The 23972-nt window shown below is 34.5% G+C and overlaps 1 protein-coding gene across 1 annotated transcript; it reads right to left on the minus strand.

Annotated features, from left to right (window-relative positions):
- Window positions 1-10442: 10442 nt before the first annotated feature.
- Window positions 10443-19831, minus strand: LOC145089709 (uncharacterized). Its single transcript, XM_079028110.1, has 4 exons — window positions 19274-19831; window positions 19180-19206; window positions 18904-19074; window positions 10443-10763 (listed from the first exon to the last, which is right to left on the minus strand). The coding sequence occupies exons 1-4, from the start codon at window positions 19829-19831 to the stop codon at window positions 10443-10445; spliced, it is 1077 nt and encodes a 358-aa protein (XP_078884236.1).
- Between the last annotated feature and the right edge of the window lie 4141 nt (window positions 19832-23972).

A 23972-nucleotide genomic window follows, 5' to 3' on the forward strand; every position in this document is an offset into this window, starting at 1 on the left:
CAAATCTTACTGTCTCTTGAAAATCAACAAGAGAGAGAGGGAGAGAGAGAAAGACTGAGAGAGAGAGAGAGAGATTGTGCAGGGTGTAAGAGTATTAACAGAGTTTAACAAATTTTCATTTAGTATTTTCATTATTTAGTCTTTAAAAATTAATACATTTTATTGTTTCTTAAAAAATTAATTTGTTAAAGTCTAGTATCCAAGTAATGAAACAGGTAAATGGTTAGGTGACATTTATCCCATTAACTTAATCAAACTCGGTAGGTAGCAATTACCAATTTGCATATATTATGTAACTCCTAGATTATGGGATTCTAACCAAATATTGTTTAGCTTGGCATGTTTATCCTATCTATGCCTCAGACCTCTCATGCTTAGGTGACTTTCATCATACAAGATTCCGATCAAGTCATCCTACTTGAAACAACTTGTAGTATTGTAATTAACTAGTGACAATGTGACCCTTTAGAAACCAGAGACTACAAAACTACCCCAAACATCATAAGACAATCCTAATGACCAGGTGACCCTCTGACACTAAGACCATGCAAATGATAACGAGTGTTCTTCAAAAGGACAGCAATGGCTTGCATTTTTAGAAAAGATTTTATATATGTTTTACAATTATAGTTTATAAAAACATGGTCTCATAAATATTGCATGCATCCAATAATTCATATACCCTTTTGTAAATATCACTTGTTATGATGTTCTTTAGGTGTCAAATAAAACTTCATTTTATTTGCCATTAGCCGCGATCAATTATAAACTAAAATCTTGTATTTTAAAGTTTAGTCGTAGATCACTTTTAATAACCAGTAATAATCTTAATAAAATTTTATTTTATATTTAAGACTTGGAGTTTTGGATGAGTTGTAAACTCACTATTTTTAATCTCCTTTTAACAATCAAAAACTTATGACTTCTTGAATTTATAGAATAAACTCATTTTATTTTATAAACTCAATTTTATGCATCTTATGATACAAGTCATATTTTGATAAACCAAAACATTGGTGATAATAATTATGTTTTAAATCTCATTTGGCATGCATAAAACGTAATATCAACATGTTGCGTTATATTTAAAACACCAATATCATATATTAAGTTTCGACTAAAAAATAATCACTAGTTTTATGATTTGTCATTATAACGTTATAAACCAATTTTAATCTTTTTAATAAAAACTCCTAATTTATTATAAAGACATGGAGTTTATATAATGTTTAAACATCTTTTAAACAATATTTTAAAGTTAGGTATTTATAAGTTGTACAATAAAACTATTTTTAACAAAATCGATTTTTAACATGTAAAATGGTAAAAACGTTTTTATAAATATCTATTTATAAACAAATTAAGTTATCTTTTAAATATTTTTTATTCAAACTCCAAGTGATATTATTTTATGATAAAATGTTATTTAGTTTGTAAAAACCATTTTCATACATCAAACATAACATAAATAACATAAACATAAACATCACATGCATGCGTTATAATGTGTATAAAACAAGCCATGTATACTAATAATTTTTGTGAGTCATTACGAGAATTATTAAGTCTTTCGTAAAGGATTTAAGGTACACTTCCAAAAGGTATTCAAGCTCCCACTTTTCAAGTCAACACTTGCTTGCAAAAGGACTTCAAATTTTTATGTTGTGAAAGTTGCAATATTTAAACCATTAAGACTATAATTAAGCCCAAAACCAAAAGTGGAAGATTATGGTTGAGATATTATGGTCTTAAATGGTTAAATTATCTTCAAGGAAGTCATTTCTTCATCTTGTTACATTTAAAAATAAATACAACTAGTCTAACTAATTTATTACAACAAATCAACAAATCAAAAATTACCTATTTATCCATTACATCTTATGAATAAATAAATATCAACCAAACACAACACAAAGGTACAAATGGTTTTTTTATAAACAACAACATATCAAATATTATAACAAACAACTATTTGTTTTTTCTAAGGCAACTTTTATATAACCAAAATGTATGAAAAATGGTTATATATAAAAGTAAACAGTTTTAACCAAGAAGTTGCCAAAGAAGACAAATATGAATTTTTCTTAAACAAAAAAAATACATGCTTGTTTTCAAAAAAACCAAAGCTTATCAAACATAAAAAATCATTCTAACATATAGAAGATGGCTCTAATACCACTGATAGGTTTTGATACAAGATATAAGTTTGTTTTTCACAACAATCGCAACGGAAGACTTTTAAAAATAACAAGTTTACTTTTAGATTATAAAAAAACCAAAACATCATGGATCCATTTATAGATGTTAGAATGAAATAAAAACAATCAAAGATTTTTTAGAATGATAACCTTTGAAGCCTTTGAACCCACTTGATTTTAGGGTGTTGATGAAGATGAAAAGATCGAAGAATATGATATTCTCTACAAGTATCCATGTTTGGTGGTCAAACCAACTAATGATGGGATAAAATAATAGCAATAAAATGCAAATCACTGCTACTACTTACACTAAAAATAGTATAGCGTAAGCAGGGCCGGTCCACAGGAATACAGGACTTTTATTTAGCCATATTTTCACACATCATATAATCAATGTTAAAGTGGAGGATTATGTTTGAATTCAAGTTAAAATTCACAAACAAACAAGATTTATAATAAAATTCAATAAAAGAAATACATTTCTGATTTTGATTCCTATACATGTGTTGTATTGCAAAGTGTAATACAACTATGATCCATGTTTAATCTAGGTTGGTAATTTAGATATTAATAAACTCTAATATCCAAGTTGACAAAAGTGTATTATTCAAAACATGTTCTTCAAATAAAACTTCATTTAATTGATTCAATTCAAATAAGCTCTTGTATCAACTCATTAAATGACATTAAGTTGTTGCAACAATGTCCAACATTCCTCATAAGTTCGGGAATATGAACATTTAATCTTTGATTACACTAATTTTGATCTATTTACAACCAATCAAGTGTATGTTACTAACATCATATCATAAACATATACGAATTTCACAATTTGATTAATTAGATTGATAAGAACCCTAATTCATTGATCAAGTGAGAAAGAGAACAAGTCAAACACATAATTGTAACGCCTATCTTTCTGGGATTGTCATTAATGTTGATGTAATAGTCTAGGTTAACCTTTGTAACCCATTTTGAAATAATAGAAGTGTATTATTTGAGTATTATGTGTCTTGTGCTTAATTGTGTGTCTTAATTGAATTAAGAATCAAAATAAGCGTCAAAATGAAATATTAGATAAAGCCGATATCTATGGATCATGTTGTAGTAGTTGAAACGACATTTTCGAATATATATAGAATGCCGAAATCCGAGTTATAACGAAGAAGTTATGATTTGTCGAAGTTTCGCGACAGAACCGGCACGACGCTGAATGACGTAAAATACAAAATTAAGATAGAGCGATATTTAGCCCTAGTGATCTAAGCAAATGTTGTAGAGTTCATTAAACCGAGAGCATGCATAAAAAGAATGCCCAAATCTGACTTCGTATGAGGAAGTTATGATTTTTCTAAATTTCAGCTTAACAGTATGCAGCCCGAAACTCGAATTCGAGATCGAGTGATTGTTGGTCAAAACAATCTAAAAAAGAATCGAAGATCTCGTTGATAGTAGTGCAATGGTGAAAAGACAGATGAAAATGGACGTCAGATGAAGAAGTTATGAATTTATAACGGAGTTTTCCTGTCCCGGCCTACTAAAAATAAATAATAAAAATAAAGTCAAAATTTGCCAGCGGGGTCTAAATTAAAGTTGTAGAGCGTATTCTCACCTACGCGTGGATATAAAGAACGTCGAAAACGGAGTTCGTATGAAGAAAATATGAATTTCTGAAGTTTTTAAATAATTAATATTTATTATTTAATCTTTAAATTGAATGGATATCCGAAGGAGTCAGCAAGCTTATCCGAACTACGCCCAGCGTACACCGAAGCATGACCCACCTCGCACTCAAGTGCTCCGATGACGCATGCAGTGACGAATCCGGAGTACGCCCTGCATACCGGAGCATTACGCCCAGCGTAATGTGAGGCTTCAACCTCTATAAAAGGCATGCGAGGGCAGCCGGCTTCTTTTGCCAAAATCTCTTCTCTCTCTCCCGTTTTGCATCGTTTTGCGTGCAACTTATACCCTGAAGCCCCGGTATCATTCCCGATCCCCAAAGCAAATCCTGAAGCCCCGAAGATCCTAAGAAGTGCAATTCCCGAGCCGAAGCTCTGCCCGCGAGAAGCCCAGTTTTTGTGAAGATCTTCTAGATCTACCGAAGAATACTACTTCTACAAGTCGTAGTGTTGTCCGATCATCTTCTGATCAAGTGGGTGTGTAGTTACTTTCTTCTAAGGCATAATTATGAAGTATTTTATACGAAATACGTGTTATGTGTATATTTTGTTGTTATATGTGTGAATGTATATTCATTTTCTTCTATCTCATAGATATGATTTATTCTCTATGAAATACGTGTTATGTGTATGTGTCTCATCTGTTGTTTGGAATATGTATTGAATGAGAATGCTATACAGGTTTTAAACTATGTATAAAAATATATATTTTTATCTACTAATATGTTGGGTAGAACATGGGTAGATAGTTGATGTGTGATAAACAGATGAGAGGCCTCGATGTTGTTGTTGTTGATCTAGTTATTCAACGGAGTATGGATAACGACCACAGACTCTTTCTAGATAGTCATGTGGAACGCTAGCAGGCTCATAACCTGTAGGTGTTGTGAACGATGAGTTCACCGGTGTACTCTATCCCCCCTCATGGTTGCCTTTAGGACATCTATTGTTGAGGAAACCCCTTAGCAGTAATGTCTGTCCCGATGAAAATCCTAGATTAGCTCCCTTAAGATAGATGTTGTTTTAGAGACGTAAAGTGAGGATAACGGGAATAGGTAATCGGGTTATTGTTGGTTGGTGAAATTAAATATAATTATTTATTGCGGGTTGAAAACTCTATATGCTCACCAGGCTCTGAAGTCTGACCCACTCAGTTTGTTTGTATTATAGATAGTGGCGCGAGGGCATAAGATGGATGAATCATCAAGTTATTTGGCTTATTAGACCTGTTGTTATATGTAACTGTTGTATGGTCTATCTTTTGTTGTTTATGCTTTTGTGTCTGTATCGGAACATGACATCCCGAGTTTTGATTATATAATGAAAATACATTTCCTTATGAAATGCTTTGGTAAATATTATTTTATCATATTTTGTTTTTGGGAACAAATTCCGCAACTCTTTTAAATCAAAAGGATTTACTCTGAAATTATTTTAAAAGCATAAATGAAATCGGTCTTTTCTGGCCGTGATTTTGGGGATGTCACAATAATTAAGATCAAATCAAAGATTACTAGATGATAAACATAAAATCAAGTGCAAATTACAACCTAACAACAAACACTTAAGAATGCAGAATCATAAATGATAGAGAAATCGGCCAAACATGTCTAAGTTAAACTATAAATTCAACAAGTTTGATCTTCAAGTTAACTTACAAAAAGCAAATCAAAGTGTTTCCAAGATGCTAGATGATGATATAATCTCCCAAAATTGCCCCCTTGAAGTTCCAAGTCGAAGTTGCGTCTGAATGTGCCATAAACCATAGATAAATCGGAAGTTAGAGATTCAATTTACAATCAGATCAAGTTACACGAGAGCTTCCTGTGTAATGAACCTGATGTGCTAAAAGGCTTCCAAAGCGCAGCCGTGTAATGTATGCCTTGCCAAACCGCGGGCCGTGTAATGAACTATAAAACAGCCAATTTCCAATTTTCTTCATTTCTTCAATTTAGCTCCGAAAGATCCGGAATTGCACCGAGAGCTTCCCATGACCATCCTAAGCATGCTCCAATCTTCAAATCACCCTGAAACATCCACAGAAAATGGTTGAATATTGAAGGATCCTCGATAATGTCCTTAAATGTAAAATGTATGAAAATTACACTAAATATGCAATGCAATGCTACAAATAAACATGAAATTAACCTATGAAAAGGTGCAACTTATGCACCTAAAAAATCTCCCCAAGATTGACCCTTTTCTTGTCCTCAAGAAAACAAAACAAGAGTTAACCTTAGAAGAGGTGAATGCAAATGCGATTTTAAATGAAAACATAAAAAATAAAAAGAAGAAATGCCTCAAGTTATTTATCCCGACAACATATTCATGATTAAAGAATTGTCAACCTATACCCCAAACACATATGAATGTACTTCATGCCAAATCAGGACAATAGAGGACTTGGAACACAAAGATTGTCCAACCATTTGGTTTAATTGCATAGAACCATAGTATAAGGCATCTCCTAGTAACTTTTACTGACAAGGCAGGTGCATCTCAATCTATAGGGCGTGCTCACTGAAGCACTCAACTCGTGTATACACTCATTTCACAAGATGTGTGAACTCACTCCTATCAAAGAATCTACACTCATTATTTAAGGTGGAGGGCACTCATGTGTCGGTAAGTCATATCCCATTCTTCTTAGTCTTCTTTTCAAGCTCTTCAATAGCTTGTGGTTGCACAATCTTCATATCTTCTTACAAAATCCGTGTCAACTCTCGGCAATCCATAATAGAAGATAAATCCAAGCGAAAAAGAAATATACAACAACAACTATACAAAATAAACAAAATAGAACTGTATAACATAATTGTTGGCTTTAAAATAAACTTATAATGATAAACAGTCCAACAAAATCAAACACAAACCAATTTCCTGTGAAAATATCATCATGATAAATTTGGAAAAGCTCGGTTCGGTTCTTTTTCTTTATTTATTTATTTATATAATTATTTATTTATTTATTTATTATTTATTTATTTTACTAGAAAGCAACATGAATATGTACAGAGACTCAACTTAATTATTACAAAAGAAATAAACACAAACTAAAACCTCTTAAACCTCTTTTTTTTATCCTTGAACACAAAACTTGATAAATTGATTTTTGAAGAACTCTTTTATAAATGGCAAACATTTGTAAAGATTTGACTTTGAAATCTGTCATTTTGATGATCTCGCGGTTTTTTTTTTAACTTTAGGAAACAAATTGGTTTAAAAATAACAATAAACTTCTAATATTTACAATGGAAAACCAAAATGAAAATGATAAACAACTTTAACAACTATTCTTTGGAAAAACTGATTTGACCTTAAATGCATAAAGGCAAATGTTGAAAAAGCTGCATAAATCTTTTTTTTTTGGAATGAATCTTTTAGAACCAAGCGAAGATCATGTATAATCCAACTAAAACTCAATTAATCTAAACTAAATACTATAAAACAAACATATATACAAATTACAAACGATTAACAAAATAAACTAAAAAATGAAACTAGACAACCGAATGAACTTTTGCGCCTCCTTATGCCTTATCGATTCACACAATAACGTACTCACAGGTATTTTAAAAACGCCCTATATTTGATTATCACCTATTGTGACCGAATTATTTAAGAGGAGCTGCTTATCATAGAACACCTCAATGCACAGCTACTAAGTGAATAGCAAATAAGTATGTTCTCAATAGTTCTAAAGTTTCACAAATTAGTGACACCATATGTCTACGGGGTATAAGAAAACAAAACTTTGAACTTGACCGTGTATTGTGACAAAAAGTTAAAGGCATTCTAAAGATGTGAAGAAAGAGGAGAGAAAAATGCATGAAATGGTCCTAAAAACCTAAATGAAAAAGAAAAATCTTTTTGTATTTTTATGTTTTGTAATTTTTAAAATTTTAATTATATATATATATATATATATATATATATATATATATATATATATATATATATATATATATATTCCCTCCCCAAGCTTAAAAATATGCATCGTCCTCGATGCTTGGGAAGAGAGTTGGACATATTATTGAGGAGGATCTTGAGGTGGGAATGGTGGAGGACATGGATGTGGAAATTGTGGATTATACGGTGGAGGGTAGTGTGGATATTGAGGGTAATAAGGTGGTTGTGTGGGTTAACCACCTAAACAGAGTACCCTATGCATGTCAGTCACAAGGGAATCCACATGTTGGTTGTGTGCTTGTTGATTATCTCTAAAGGTATAAAACTCTTCTCTAAACTCCACCATCTCAATATTTATCTCACAAACACTATCATAAAGTTCAAAATAATCACGATGCAAACGTCTATTGTCTTCATGCAACCTACGAAATTCTTGCATATACATGTCATGATGGGGATGCATGACAGGCTCTTGTTGCACTAGAGCAGCAGCATTGGGAATGGGTTCATCCTTATCAGAATCAGGATTAGGCACAGCTTTGGACAATCGAAGAAGCTGAGAATTTTGATGATCGATGCTGAGGTAATCACGGCTATCAACAGCCCAATAGATGGCCTTTGTTTCATAATCTATATGGAACAAATGCATGTTTTGCAAGATGTTTGTTGTGAGGCGAGTTTCTCCTTCAAAGACATCAAGACCGAGTAGAAAGCAAATGGAAAGAGCTGAGTGTTTGAGGATAATTGTGATCTTACCCCCACAAAGTAGTTTACCAATAGTGTTGCGGGATATTTTCAACAATTTGAAAATAATCCATAATCCAAAATCAGAAAATTGATTAGGGTTGTGGATCATACACCACATAAGCTCTAATTCTTTTTGGCCAGCCTTGCTTATCTCATTTTGTGGAAATACAGTAGAGGCAAGGATGCGATGAGTGGCCTTAAGAACATGATGAATGATACTTGATGCTTTGGCAGCACTTGGAAAGTATCTCAATCCTGAAATTCTCCCCCAAAAAGCTTTAGTATCCTCTTGAAAATGGAAAATTAAATTTGTGAAATGGGTTGTAAGTGTTAGCAATTGGAGCACCAATGAGTTCACATAATTAATTTTTATGGAACTGGTTATTACGACGAAAAGCACGGAATGAGAGATACTCGGTTCGATGATTAAAGGAAACAGATGACAGAAATTCAAGAGTAGGTTGGACATACCCAACGTCATGCAATGACAACAAACCTTCTCATCCAATATTTCTGAACAAAACACGGACTTGGTCATGTATATGAAGGGACTCAAGAGTGGGCATGTCCGCAAATTTCAGTGTTGCGCGCCCACGACTAAGAAAATTATGATATCTAGCTTCTTGTTGAGAGTCTAAGGATGCCAATTCACCTGAATTTTGGTGTGGAGGGTTTGGGAAATGTTGACTAACACTAGAGTCAACAACTCTAAAATGCTTGGAATTACCCTTTTTACCACCCCCACGAGATGATGAAGCCATGAGATAAACAAAATTTAGACACAAAAATTTGACTTTTAAGCACACTACACAATCACTTCAAAGGACCGACACACAATAACACTCAATTTAACAGTTTAAGCACAAATATTGAAGCTTTTTGACTAACAATGCAAAGTAAAAGAATTGGAAAGAGAATACCCGATTTGGAGCTTGAAACATGATATTGTTGCTTGAAATCACTTATAAACTCTTCCACAATGCTTCCCAAAGCTTATTCTACAAGCAATTTGAACAAATTAGAACAAAATTTTCGGACCCTAATTTCTAGGGTTCTTCCAAAAATCCAAAAATCACCATTAAAATGGTGTTTTGAAACTTCTTGAGTGTAAGGAAGAAGAAAGGGGATGAAATTCCATACCTTGAATGCTTAAATCCATGAAAAATTGAATATTTGATATGTTTGTATGTGTTTGGTGAAGGGGGATGAGAGTAAGAGTGTTACAACTGGAATGAGAGAGCAAGTTGCGTTTTGTACCTTAAAAACTCGTTTTTTTACACACAGGTCCCACTACACGGCCCGTGTAATGGCAAGGGTATCGTTACACGGTTGTGTAACGCCAAAGTTTCTGAAATCAAGCCCCATTACATGGTCGTCTTTTGCAATGTTATGCCATTACACGGCCCATGTAATGCTCTGTGAGACGCACATATATTTTTCTTATTTTTGCACCCGCTCACTTCTAATCCTCATAAAATTGATTTTTAGACTCCCCTAATTATTCTAAGAACCTTGGAACACAAAAACTTCAAAGAAAATTTCAATATGGAAATTTTACAAAAATGACCAAAATACCCCCAAGTTGCCTCTCGGGTAGCTGCCCTTGTTTAAAGTAGGTAGCTCGACATGGACCCCAATCATTTGTCAATCTTGGTACTTTGGATCTGCTACTTCTTCCACTTCTTCATTTTTTACTTCAAAGCCTTCATAATAAGGCTTTAACGATGACCATTCACCTTAAAGATCTTCCCGATTTTCTCACTTGTGATTTCTATTACACCATGCTCAAAAACATTAGTGGCAACAAAAGGTCCCACCCAACGGGACCTTAATTTACCAAGAATTAATTTAAAATGAGAGTGGTAAAGTAATACCTTTTGACCTTTTTCAAATACCTTGCGTGATATCAACTTGTCATGGTATGCTTTCGTCTTTTCTTTGTAAAAGGAACTTCATTTTCATATGCTTCATTGCGGATCTCCTCAAGCTCTTGAATGTTAAGCTTCCTCTTCTTTCTCGATTCATTTAAATCCATATTGAATTGCTTGACTGCCCAATAGGCTCTATGCTCCAACTCAATGGATAATCGACATGGCTTTCCAAAATCAATGCAGTATGGAGACATCCCAATTGGAGTTTTGAATGTTGTACGATATGCCCACAAGGCATCATCAAGACGAGTACTCCAATCTTTCCTTGTTGTATTGACAGTTTTCTCCAAAATACCCTTGATTTATCGATTGCTCACTTATGTTTGTCCATTTGTTTGTGGATGATATGTTGCAGAAACTTTATGAGGAACACCATACTTCTTCAAGACACTTCCAAGTATACGATTGCAAAAATGTGAACCACGATCACTAATTAAGGCTTTTGGAATACCAAATATGGAGAAGATGTTAGCCTTCAAAAAATCTATCATAACTTTTGAATCGTTAGTATGAGTGGCTTTTGCTTCTAGCCACTTTGAAACATAATCCACAACCAAAAGGATGTAAGTAAAACCCGAGGATGATGGGAAAGGTCCCATGAAATCAATGCCCAAACATCAAAAATTCACAAACTAAAATTGGATTAAGGGGCATTTGATTCTTTGAGCTTAAAGAACCCATCTTTTGACATTTATCACAGCTTTCACAAAAAACATAAGAGTCATGGAAAATACTTGGCCAGTAAAATCCACTCTCTAATACTTTTCTTGCAGTTCTTTGAGGACCAAAATGCCCTCCACAAGCATAAGAGTGGCAAAATGCTAAGATAGAAGATACCTCATGTTGTTCCACACATCGTCTAATCATTTGATCAGCACACTATTTCCACAAATATGGCTCATCCCATACATACCTCTTGGCTTCTATCTTGATTTTGTCTTTTTGTCATCGATTCAAATATGGTGGAAATTGATTTGTGACGATGTAGTTCACAATATCGGCATACCATGAGGTAACTTTCGCTGAAAATAGATTCTCATCGGGAAATGCATCATGAATGGGAGTTGAGTCATTGCGAGAAACAATCCTGCTAAGATGATCATCAACAAGGTTTTACTTTCTGCTCTTTTCCTTGATTTCAATATCAAACTCTTGTAAGAGTAAAACCCATCGAATGAGTATTGGCTTCGAATCCTTCTTTGCAAGTAGGTATCTAATAGTTGCATGATCAGAATAAACAACCACTTTAGAACCTAACAAATATTGACGGAATTTTTCTAAAGCAAAAATAATGGATAACAATTCTTTCTCAGTTGTTGATTAGTTAGCTTGTGCACTATCAAGTGTTTTTTTAGGCATAATAAATGACATGAGGAACTCGATCTTTTCTTTGCCCCAACATTGCACCAACTGCATGATTGCTGGCATCAAACATGATTTCGAAGGGCAAACTCCAATCCAATGATTGAAGTATTGGTGTTGATATTAACAACTCCTTCAACTGATCAAAAGCTTGCTTGCACTCTTTGGAAAATTCGAATTATGCATCTTTTTGTAAGAGTTCACACATGGGACGAGATATCTGATGGGTTTTTAACATAAGAACATCCTATGTGCTCATGCAAACCCTAATGCTTGGATCTAGGTTTCTCTATTGTAAATTCAATTCACCCAAGACTTTAAACCCTAGTTCTAGCATACAATCAATCACATTAACATGTGAAAGGGCTTTAGAACTTACCTTGATTGTTATGTAACAATAACAATCTCAAATCCTCCTTGTAATGACTTTAGAAAGCTTAGAGTCACAAGTGTCACTCCTCTAATGGCTTACAAACACCAAGAGCACGAGGATGAAGAACAAGGAGAGTGGAGGCTTCCCAAAACGTGTGGAAACCCTAATCAACAAGTTCACCACGTTTTTGAGCCTTAAGGGTCCTTTAAATAGTGAGGCTATTAGGGTTATCTAACAACGAAACCCTAATTTGGATGCTTAAGCCCTAAGCAACCCATGGACTCCTTCCTTAAAGGCCTAGGACGATTTCTAATGGGTTTCCCCATAGAATTCATCCACCCCTTTAATATGGAGTCCATTAGCTCAATATTCAACTATCATACAATTGACAGTTCTAGTCCCTTAAGTTTAATTAATGTCTTTTAGCCGCAAACTTAATTCCTTTTAATTCTTGACTAATATTAATTAAACAATATGATTTCTCCTTTAATATATTATTCTCATAATATATTAATAAATCATAATTAATCCTTTCTCTCCATAATTCATCCTATCAAGTTGCTTTGGTGAAGGAAACCCAAAAGGACCATGCACCATCAGTCTCCCACTTGGATAAGTCTAATAACTATTCTGCGTACGACTTCAGATCCTGATCTGCAATCGTAGCTTTCCAAAGCCGCTGACAACTCTGATCTTATCAGATGCGCGTGTCCTTTAGATAAGGGATCATATATTCCTCCATTCTAGATATCGTATAGATATGAGACATTAACTTAATCATTCCCTCTATACTATTTCCCGACTTCCAATTTATGATGACTGACAACAGACTACAATTGAACCATCAATTTAGTCTCGGCTCGGCCAAGCGCTTAGGTGCCATCACTAAATCATCGAGGGGCCCAAAGATATCGCTTTTATCTTACTTTGGATAAAAGGAACGGATAAACTTTGACTCAATGCTCGCTTGCACTCACTTACCGAATTACACACAACAATATGTTTTATAACACCAAGTTACTGGTGCGTTTACATATTATCAATGTGCAAACGACTCGCAAGATACAACTCACACATCTTGGTTTCAAGAATATAAGATGTTATCGTCTCACCAATCACTCGTGATAAAATCCATGCAGTGATCCAAGTGAGCGTGGGTTTAATCCAATGCTCAAATCATATTCATAAGCACTCATGAATGTTGCAGCAAACATTTGCTTATGTCTAATACACTTTAGACAATCCACACACCAATTCACGACAGTCTTCATTCGTACCTACTTCCAACATACGAATGATTGTGGCCCGTTCGAATAATTTGACTGTTCTGAACCAATTAAATTATTCAGGAAGTCAAAACATACAAAGTGAAACACAAGAATAATACTAATCCCACATGGCCTCAAACCTTTGAGTATAAATAAAACATCTTTTATTTATCACCATATCGATTACTCATTATTTGTTGTTTCGGATAATCAACTTCTTACATGAATTATAACTTTACTTGTCCTATGCTCTTAGCATGCACACAATATTTACCTATGGTCCTTACTTTGTGAAATAGGTCAAATGAACACATTTCCAATCACACTCATTTCATAACTCCTAATCCTTTTCACAAGTGAAAGAATATCAAATTCTTGCCACTTATAGAATATGCTAGATTCTAACATTTTATGCAATGATCCTTTCGTAATGTCATAGCACAAAAGTCACAATGACTATTGCCAATGAAATTACAAAGTCCTCTATCTGAGATTGTTACAATACAATTCCATAAACGTGATGTCTCTCACTCAAAGTCCATTCCTCGAACATCCTTTCGCATAAAATTTTCTAATCTAGACATAGACTCTCAATATCCAACTCCTAATATGGAAACATTTCCATATTTGCCATATGACAACTTATTCTTAATAGAATCTCATCTATTCATAATAATGTCGATATGGTCCATCCAATATCATACTTCCAACTACTCACAAGCGACCAATCCTTAGCGAGCTTTGGATCGTCCTTTGATAGTTGTTTAATTATCTTAGTCAAAACCGATTCTTGTCCTTTTCCCTCTAAATGCACTAGACATTTGGAAAATTTTAGAATGGTCAAATATTATAGCATTTGCAATCGATCCTTTACCCGAAGCGTATGAGACACGATGCATAATGTCTTACAAAAAGATCTGATACTTTATCAATCTTCTGCCATAATATTTTATGTGTCACATTCTCACAATTCAAACTATGAAGAGGGATGCCATAATCATAATCGAAATTTGAGAACGCACTATGTATCCTTGACTAAATTTATTAACATTCCACAACCTAAGCCTTTAGATTTGAAATGAAGCATAATATTCTCTCCCTTAATTATAGCAAAACAACTATTTAACCCTTATGACTTTGCAAAGTATAACTCTTGTTTTCTATAATTAATATTGCTAACTTGCAATACTTGCCTTAATAATCATATAAGCACAACATTTATGCTCCCACTATCATGATGATTATTATCAAATAACCATAATACTTATGCTCCCACTAGCTTTGACATGATAATCCTTTATCTAAGTTTCTTAAACTTATACACCTTTGCCTTAGATAGCTCATATGTGTATCTAAACAATTCAGACTAATTTCCAAATCTCACAATTTGAATCATGGAAAGGGATACCGTAACCGTAATCGAATTCGAGAATACAATTTCACAATCACTATCTTTTTAAAATATCTCTTAGTGAAAGCATTTCCTCACAGTCATCTTCATGATGGAGGGAATCTTATGACACTTAGATTTTAATGGTGTATGTGTTCCTATCCATGTGAATTTGTCAAAACCAAAGTTTACGACAAATTCAAACTCATATGGACCGAACCTTCTCAATCTTGATTTCTTTCCTTATGGTAACACGAGTACTCACCATGTCTTCCAAGTAGTTAAACAGCTCACCTTTTCCTACCAATGTACTTTTCATTGATCAAGGTGCTTGCCTTTTATGCGTTCAAATGAGAACTCATAGAACTCATATGCATAATTAACTCGATTGGAACGGCACAAAAACAAGATAGTGTCAACACGATAGGTTGTAAACCTCAAGTCGTGTGCTAGTGATGTTTGATAAGGTTTATTTTGATTTGTTCTTGAACCCTTTCAAGACCAATAAGACTCCCACTGACTCCTTGACATATAAGATTCTCTTGTCAATAAACATTTCTTGACAAACAAATATTCAAGAGTTAGTGTAGCTTTTATCAAGACAAAACACTTCACAAAATTGGTCCTTGTTGGTCTTTGTCTAATCCAAGACATCACAACTTACCAATTTTAAATGTGCAAGAATAAGAAAACCTTTTTCCAAATTCTACATTTGATGAATGTTATAAACCTTTTTAAGACTTGTCACTCAATGTCACAATCTTAACTCTAAGACTTGTTTTGGAACGAAGTATGATTGACTTCTTGATTTAACCATTTCTTCAATTCTTGATTCCTCTTCTCGGACATACAATTGTACTAACACTCACTTAGAGGATCAATTAAGATATGGTTCTTAATCATTAAGACCTATCATAAAACATAATAAAAGGTACTCTTCCTTCTTCTTAGAATAGAGAAACTTTTATCTTTCTGCCTACTTGATTTTTCTTATTTGTTCTGCTATTGATTTAAACTCTTTCAAATCAACTCGGAATTACACTTAATCTTATAAGTATAATCATATCCACTAAACCTTTAGTAAATCATGACGAATATCTTTGTCATTCTTATGGTGGACTTGATCAACACACAACCTTGTGTACTTGATCTCCTAGTCATTCACTTGACACTTTGTCAACGAATTAGTCTAATTTCCAAATATGAAACTTCTCATTCATCATGCAATACTTGTTCTATGATTCCAAGTTTCTATCCAATTGAAACTTGGGCGATGAGAAACTTTCCCTATTTGGTAAATTCTTGACCTTTCCACAAATAACATAATTAAGAATCAAATCCATTAGAAACTTACAAACATCAATTTTTCATACACGCCATTGCAAGGATAAATAAATAATATAAAAATCAGAATTTATTTTATTGTGGAAAAATTTGTCCTTACAATGCAATTCAATTGAAAAACTATGTTAATACATATTTCTTAGCAATCTTATTCTAACTCCAAGTAGTAGCACAAGATTCTAATCTTCAAGTAATGCGATCGAAATCCATTTCTTCACGATTAGATTCCGCTCACTTCTTTCCTTAAGCTTCCTCTCTTTTCTTCGATCCTATAAGACATCAAAATGTAATCTTATCACATCATGTATTAAGAATCTAGAATAGGAACTTAAAAGAGTTAGTTAATGGATTTTACCTAAAGCAGAACCATACGTTTTGACTCTCCTATCTCTTAGATCTCTTAGGTAAATATGGCAGCTTCGTCTCCAATGCCCCTTCTCTTGGCAATAAAAGCAAATTGACTCTTTTGGAACAGCACACGGAACTACTTCTGACTTTTCCTTTCTCTTATGATCAAACTTTTCGATCATGGCATGCCTTTCATTGCCATTGCCTATATCCATAGAGGTCTGGAAGGCCGATCCACTAATCAACTTTGCTTTTCCAGTGCGCTAAATCATTGCTGATTCAGCAGCAATAAGCATATAGGTGAGATCAATGAGGGTTACGTCGTGGTTCATCATATAGTACTCTCTTACGAACTCACTATATGAGTTAGAAAGTGACTGAAACACCCAGTCAACAGCCAGCTCCTCACAGACAACAGATCCCAGCATTCTTAATCTATCAATGTGTGACTTCATCTCTAGGACATGTGCACACACCGACTTTCCTTCTTCATGTTTACTTGCCAAAAGCGCTTGAATGAGTTTAAACTTCTCAATCTTTTGAACTTGTGGGTTAGGGAGAATAATAGGAGGAGGTGGAGGAAGTGAAGCATGATCTCTTGTTCCTCGATCGAATCGTGGATAATCATCTTCATGTGGAAAGCTTGTTCCACGGGATTTGGGAATACCATAGTTGTCATACTTTGACATCTACAAAATGGGAGAAAACAAATTCAAGTTAGTTGATTAGAATCCTCGATGTGACACCCAAATGAAACATCAAGGCAAGGATCCAACACAATACACTACAACCTAGAAAAGGGATGACGTAATCTAGTTGCAGAATATTTGAAGGTAAGTGAATGACGATTCACTAATTTCCACCATGAAAAACGAAAAATAAATTTAAGTTTTAAATCTATTGAAAATTCCTAGATCTTTTGAGATTCATTGAACATTTCAATGGCATGTTTAAATCTCGATATGCCCCTCTAGTTTGTGACTGGGATGCCGAGGATCACAAAGCGGGTGAATAACCATGCAAATCTACATGGTGCCCCCACATGTTATAGACACCTATTTGATGTGCCGGTTAACCACACACGCTCCATCAAACTATGACAAACATTGAATCACCCTTTGCTACCTTTTCTTAGAACCATTTAGTGTGTCGGTTAACCACACATGCTCCACTAACGTCTTCGCAAGGGCACAAAGTGTAATTTCATGGGATTGCATCAATTCACTTTGGCCTAAAGTAACTAAGATTGGGAATTTTATAAAAGCATTTAGTTACTTTTGTATTTCGTTATACTTATAATGGAAGGTTTCTGTCCTATCCTATCCGTTCGGCTAACGACCCTCCACTAGTCAAGAGTGCGGTGGGTAAGAGTGGATACCCATTCAATCTCCATTTTATAGGCAATTTTCTTAAACACCCCTTATAGACCAGCTTCGTGAATGAGGCCTACTAACGGTAAGACTGATTTTTACTCATACATATATAGTATTAGACTTTTAATGTTATAGATAGTATAGGGTGTATTTTACACTTTTAAAATACTAGGTGGTCAAATTTAATAAATTACACTTTTAATTTAACTAAATGTGAACCTAAACTTTATGGATTTATTAAATCTCCTTTAATTATACACCTTAATTAATTAATAAAACCATAAGGGTGTGATTTGAACTTTTCAAAACAATACTAGGGTTTTAGAATTTAACATTTCTAAATTAAACTTTTAATCAACTTTTAAATTCCAAAACTTGAGGGCAAGTTTTGAAACATTTCAAAACATTAGGGTTTAACTTATTTAAATTTCAAAAACAAAACTTTTAAGTTCAAATTTAAACTATAAAACCTAAAGGGATTAATTTGAAACTTTTCCAAACTTTGTCAAGAATATTCTAGATCACATAATTCAAATAAGGCAATTAACTATTAATTTGTGGTTATCTAATTAGATCTAGTTCAAATTCTTGTAAGATTATGATCAAATAATTCATATAATTTAACATTTATCAAATAAGGTAAGAATTATCTAATTAGATGACCAAAATCTTTTAATTTTGACAAGGATAATTCATCCTATCAAGTTCCTATTAACTCTTGACTAATATTAATTAAACAATATGATTTCTCCTTTAATATATTATTCTCATAATATATTAATAAATCATAATTAATCATTTCTCTCCATAATTCATCCTATCAAGTTGCTTTGGTGAAGGCAACTCAAAAGGACCATGCACCATCGGGTCAAGTACATACCAAAATAGTTATGGACTTAGACACTAATTCAACAATATCTTGGAAAAGTCTTTGATGAATCTTCTATAAAAACCTACATGACCAAGAAACGAGCGTACCTCACGAACACAAGTGGGATAAGGTAAAGATTTAATGACATATATTTTTGCTTTGTCTACCTCTAGACCCATAGAAGACACAATATGACCCAATATAAGACCTTTGTCAACCATAAAATGGAACTTTTCATAATTCAAAACAAGATTCGTCTCAATACATCTTTGCAAAATCTTTTTCAAATTACCCAAACATTCATGAAAAGAATTACCATAAACTATGAAGTCGTCCATAAATACTTCAATGATTTCCTCAACATACTCCGAACAGATACTTACCATGCATAGTTGATAGTTCAATGGCATCTACAAAATTCAAATATGAAATATCACTTGGATATCTCATAGCATCATAGATGTTGAAATTTATCACCTCTCCATCAAACTCCATGGACAATGTACCATCATAAACATCAATTTTTGTCCGGGTTGTTTTCAAAAAGGGTCTTCCTAGAAGAATTGAACTCAAATTTAGTGAGTCATCATCATCCATGTCAAGGACATAAAAATCTGTTGGAAATACTAGTTCATTCACTTGGACTAACACATCTTCTAGCACACCTTTTGGATGTACCAAAGATCGATCAGCCAATTGAATGATCACCCCGGTCTTCTTCAATATGCCAATATTTAAAGTTTTGAAAATAGAATATGGAAAAACATTGATAGAAGCTCCAAGGTCTAGCATAGCTAGTGGAACATGAAGATTACCTAACTTGCAAGGAACCGTGAAAACAATCAGATCCTTACATTTTTGAGGTAGTCTTTTCTGTAACACTGCAGATACATTTTCACCTACTTTGACTGTTTCATTCCCTTTTAATATTTTCTTAGATGTGCATAACTCCTGAAGGAATTTAGCATACCTAGGGACTAGCTTGATGGCATCAATAAGAGGAATATTTACATCAACCTTTCTGAACATCTCCATGAACTCATTGTCTTCCCTCTCATGCTTTTACTTGTTTAACCTTACGGGAAATGGAGGAGGAGTGACTTCACTTCAATGGTAACTTGCTTTAAAGGTGTTTTTGACTTCTCTTCTTCTTTCTCTAACTCCATCTCTTCTTCTTCTTCAATCATTTTTGGACTTTCATATTCTTTGCCATTTCTTAAAGTGATGGCACATGCACTATGCTTTGGATTCTTTTCTGTTTGTGCGGGTAGTTTGCCTTGTGACCCCAATTTACTCACAGAAGTGGCGAGTTGAGTCATTTGTTGCTCCAAAGTCTTGATACTCGCCTTGGTCTCATTTTGAAATGTTTGAGTACTTGTGGCTAAACTCTTGAAAATATCTTCCAAAGACATTCCCGATCCGCTTGAACTACTTCCTTGTTGTATGTTTTGAGGTTGGAATTGAGATTGATAAGGAGGTTGATTTGGTTGGAAATGTGGTTGATAATTTTGTTGGTGATGCATTTGATTTTGAATCGCAAGTGTTTATGTGCATGATCTTTATTTTAGTAAGAATTGAATTAAGGAATCAATATATGTGAGGGGCATCAGTTGAAGGGTTCAGGGTTAAAAGATGGTTTTAGTTTTCATGGTAAATGAGGCTCTTGTGATGGTGTTTTGGTTTAGTTTCTTTCTGTGGGGGGGTTAGGCAAGCATTGACTTTCAAGATTTTTTAGCGTCGGTGTGTTGGTTCAGTAGTTAAAGGAAGCAGTGTCTTGTTCAACACTAGAAGGTTTATCTTCCAAATAGTCTCGCATTGTTCATTATATCCATGCAATTTTTATCTTCAAGATGATCTTTCCCTCGAAGGAATATTTATCCCTTTGGTCAAGTGAAAGATTGTCGGCAGCAACGTATGATCTGTGCTTCTGTTTCTAGTGGGATCCTCAAGTAATCAGAAGTTGAGTAGTTAGTTCGGAGATAAGTGGAAAGGAATTAGCAACGTTTCAATATGGACGATCTGTCAGGGAGTCAGACCAATTTGAGATTTCAGATTTCAGGTTGAGTAGACGTGGTTATTTTGTAGGGGATTATTTTAGGTTGAGAAAGGATCCGTTCACCTCCAGGTTGGAGAGCCCTATATGGTTGGTTTCGGTTGCCTTGGGAAGGTTATGGTATGATCATGGTCCTGGTCGTGTTGCTCAGGTTGTTGTGCGTGTCGGGGATGGTAAGGAATGATTTTGAGGATGAAATCTAATTTAAGTGGAGGAGAGTTGTAACGCCCTGTTCCAAATTGTTTCATATTTTAGGGAGATGATCAAATATCGTGTATTAGCAGAATTAGGACCTTTGAGGAATTGAGATATGGACTCGGTTGGAGGTGGGTGATGTAATTTAGATGATTCAGGTGTTCGGTTTGTGTTTTGGAGCCAAGGGGTATTTTGATATTGTGTTAGCTCTGGCTTTTTTGGAAATTGGATCTTTATTTGGGAAATTGAAAGGCAAGTATAAGTTGATTAAAGCATAGAGCTTCTCATTACCTTTTCTTGGATATAAGGATCGTTGAAATCAGAGTTATAATGAGGAAATTATGGCCTTCGGAGTATTTTAGGGTTTAAGGGTAAACCTAGTACGCGGGGCGTACCTAGGGTGTACGAACGGCGTACTGGTGCGAGGGTCGGTACGTGAAGCGTACATTGGTGTACACTTAGCATACTAGAATGGGTTGATCGTGGATGCAAGACCTCGTACGCTGGGCATACGAGGATTACGCAGGGCATACGAGGAGTTAATGGAAACTGTATTTTAGGGTGTTGTACCCTATATAAAGACATTAAGTCCCTAGGGTTGGCCTCTTTACTAGCCTCCACACCTCCTAAACCCTAAATCTCGACCCTTAGCCTCCATGGTTGTGTTTTTGAACTCTTGAAAGGAAGTTGGAACTCTTTGTGCTCATTTTAAAGGAATTGAAGAAAAGTGAAGTTGCGTTGCTTGGTGTGAAGTCTTTAGATCCAGAATCACCCCTCATTTTGCAAGCCTCTTGAGGTATCAAGTTCATACCTTGGCTTTCAAATGCTTAGATCTCTTTATGTATTGATTTTTATGCTTTTGGTCCCTTTTGGGTTGGTTTCACGAGTTAAGATGTTTGTGGGGCTTGTGCTTTTAGATCTGAGCTTGTCAAGAGGTTCTTAAGCATAATGGTGCAAGCTTTATGGGGTTTATGGTCACATGCATGTGTTAAGTCACCTATTAAGTCCTTTTTAAGTTTAATATCTTCATTTTGCCATGCATAAACGTAAAGTTAGCAACTTTACGTGATAATCCAGCTCAAGGAAGTCAGATCTGCATTTTGGAGCAATGTCTTATTAGATTAAGTGTTAAAAGTGAGTTTTGGCTGAATGGGTGAATATGTTAGGCATACAAGTCTATACGCATTGTGTACAAGCTATTTAGCGTGTACGCTTAGCGTACAGCTGAGTACGCCCCGCGTACTCAGTCAGTTGGGCTTCGCAATTTTAAATCTTCTGTTTGGACCATTCCTTTGGGCTTTGATGTGTAGGGTCTTGTTGGGCCATCTAAATGCAAGTGTTTGGGCTAAGAAAATTTGTGGGCCTTGGGGTAATTTGGACCTTTTAGATTGTGAGTGTGGGCGTTAGTCTTGGGCCAAACTAGGTAAGGGGTAAAATAGTCTTTTTACCCTAAGTATGGATTGTTGGTTATAGATTAGAATCCAATTGTTAATTGGGTGTAATTCAATATTGATAGCTTGGGGATTTGTCGGACCAGAAACCAGGGATTATCAGTGTGATTCGGCACTGCAAGGTGAGTCTCCTCACTGTGTTTAGTGGGTCGAAGGCACGAATTTTGGCCCATGGGTTATATGTAGGATGCTAGATGTTTGTGCGACTCTTGTATGTGTTATGTGATGGTATGTTTAATAGTCACAGCCCGATGCGATGCGGGGCCTGATGAGTATATTGTATGCTAGTTATCAATATGTGTTTTATGCTTAACGGGCGAGGCTCGATGTCGGGTGAGGCCGGAGGACTGTATCGTATGCTATTGTTTTATGATCATTGAATGTATTAGTATGATTATGTGATCTATGTTTATGTGTATAACGTTCAGGGTCCGAGGTCAGGAGGGCTTAAGAATAACATATATGTATACCGAGCATGACTCGATGACAGGCGGAGCCCAATGGAAGGCAGGGCCTGGTATGTGAATTATTATGTTATGTATATGGCATCTTGGGGAACTCACTAAGCTTTGTGCTTACAGTTTTCAGTTTATGTTTCAGGTACTTCGATTTTCAAATGGAAGAGCTCAGGATGATTGCAGAGCACACACCACCTCGTTCTGCATTTTCTTGATTTACTCTGATAAGAAATGGTGATTGATACAGTTGTTTTATTTGGATTTATATGATGATGTTTTGGGAATACCGGTTTTATTAGTTTAAAAATGAAGTTTTTGGGTATTATTTTTGGAACGTTACATTTAACCCATAGGCCCATAGGGTTTTCTATTTCTAGGGATTTTGCCTCTTTATATACCCTGACATCTTCTCCTTGTAATACAATCACAATCAATAAGGTTATTTTCACCCTCAATCTATTTTCTAGTTTGCAAAATCCATAACTCTTTACTTTGGAGTTGGATTTTTACGAGTATTATATCATTGGGATCACGTTAACGATTACTTTCCAAATATGTTAACCAGCTTAAAATACGGTACAACTTTTTGGACACTTATTTTCGAGCCTAACAATCATTTTAACAATAAATGTAACAGAACATTTGATTTTTATTATCTTAAAAATAAATATTACAATATTAAGCTATTACATATGTTTTTCCTATTCTTTCCTAAAGATGATCAGTGACGGAATCCTCTCGGTTGTCACAATATCCATAGTTTGAGTTTGGAATCACATGAGTGTTCATCCAGATCCCTCAAACCAAGGTCTGATACCAAATTCTAACGTCTCAAAAACAATAGTATAATTTTCCATTTTTAAAAAGAGAATAAACCATTTTTTCATAAAACTTAAGTTTCCAAAAACATTGCTCCACAATCATATCATAAAATCAGAGTATCAAAATCATAGTATCTCTCAAAACATAAGAACCACTGGATGATGCGCACAGTCACGCCTTCACCTCGCCTCGATCCT

This window comes from Lactuca serriola, chromosome 2, assembly GCF_051521515.1.
Source record: "Lactuca serriola cultivar US96UC23 chromosome 2, Lser_US96UC23_V15, whole genome shotgun sequence".
In the NCBI taxonomy this organism is placed as follows: domain Eukaryota; kingdom Viridiplantae; phylum Streptophyta; class Magnoliopsida; order Asterales; family Asteraceae; genus Lactuca; species Lactuca serriola.

Excerpts from the sequence above, each read along its gene's own strand:
- LOC145089709 (XM_079028110.1), bottom strand. The coding sequence starts at position 19,831 with ATGGAGATGTTCAGAAAGGTTGATGTAAATATTCCTCTTATTGATGCC. Across the intron at positions 19,207-19,273 it reads CCATGGAGTTTGATGGAGAG|ATGCCATTGAACTATCAACT; the intron begins GTGATAAATTTC and ends TGAATTTTGTAG. Across the intron at positions 10,764-18,903 it reads ATCCCACTTGTGTTCGTGAG|GGTATTTTGGAGAAAACTGT; the intron begins GTACGCTCGTTT and ends CGATAAATCAAG.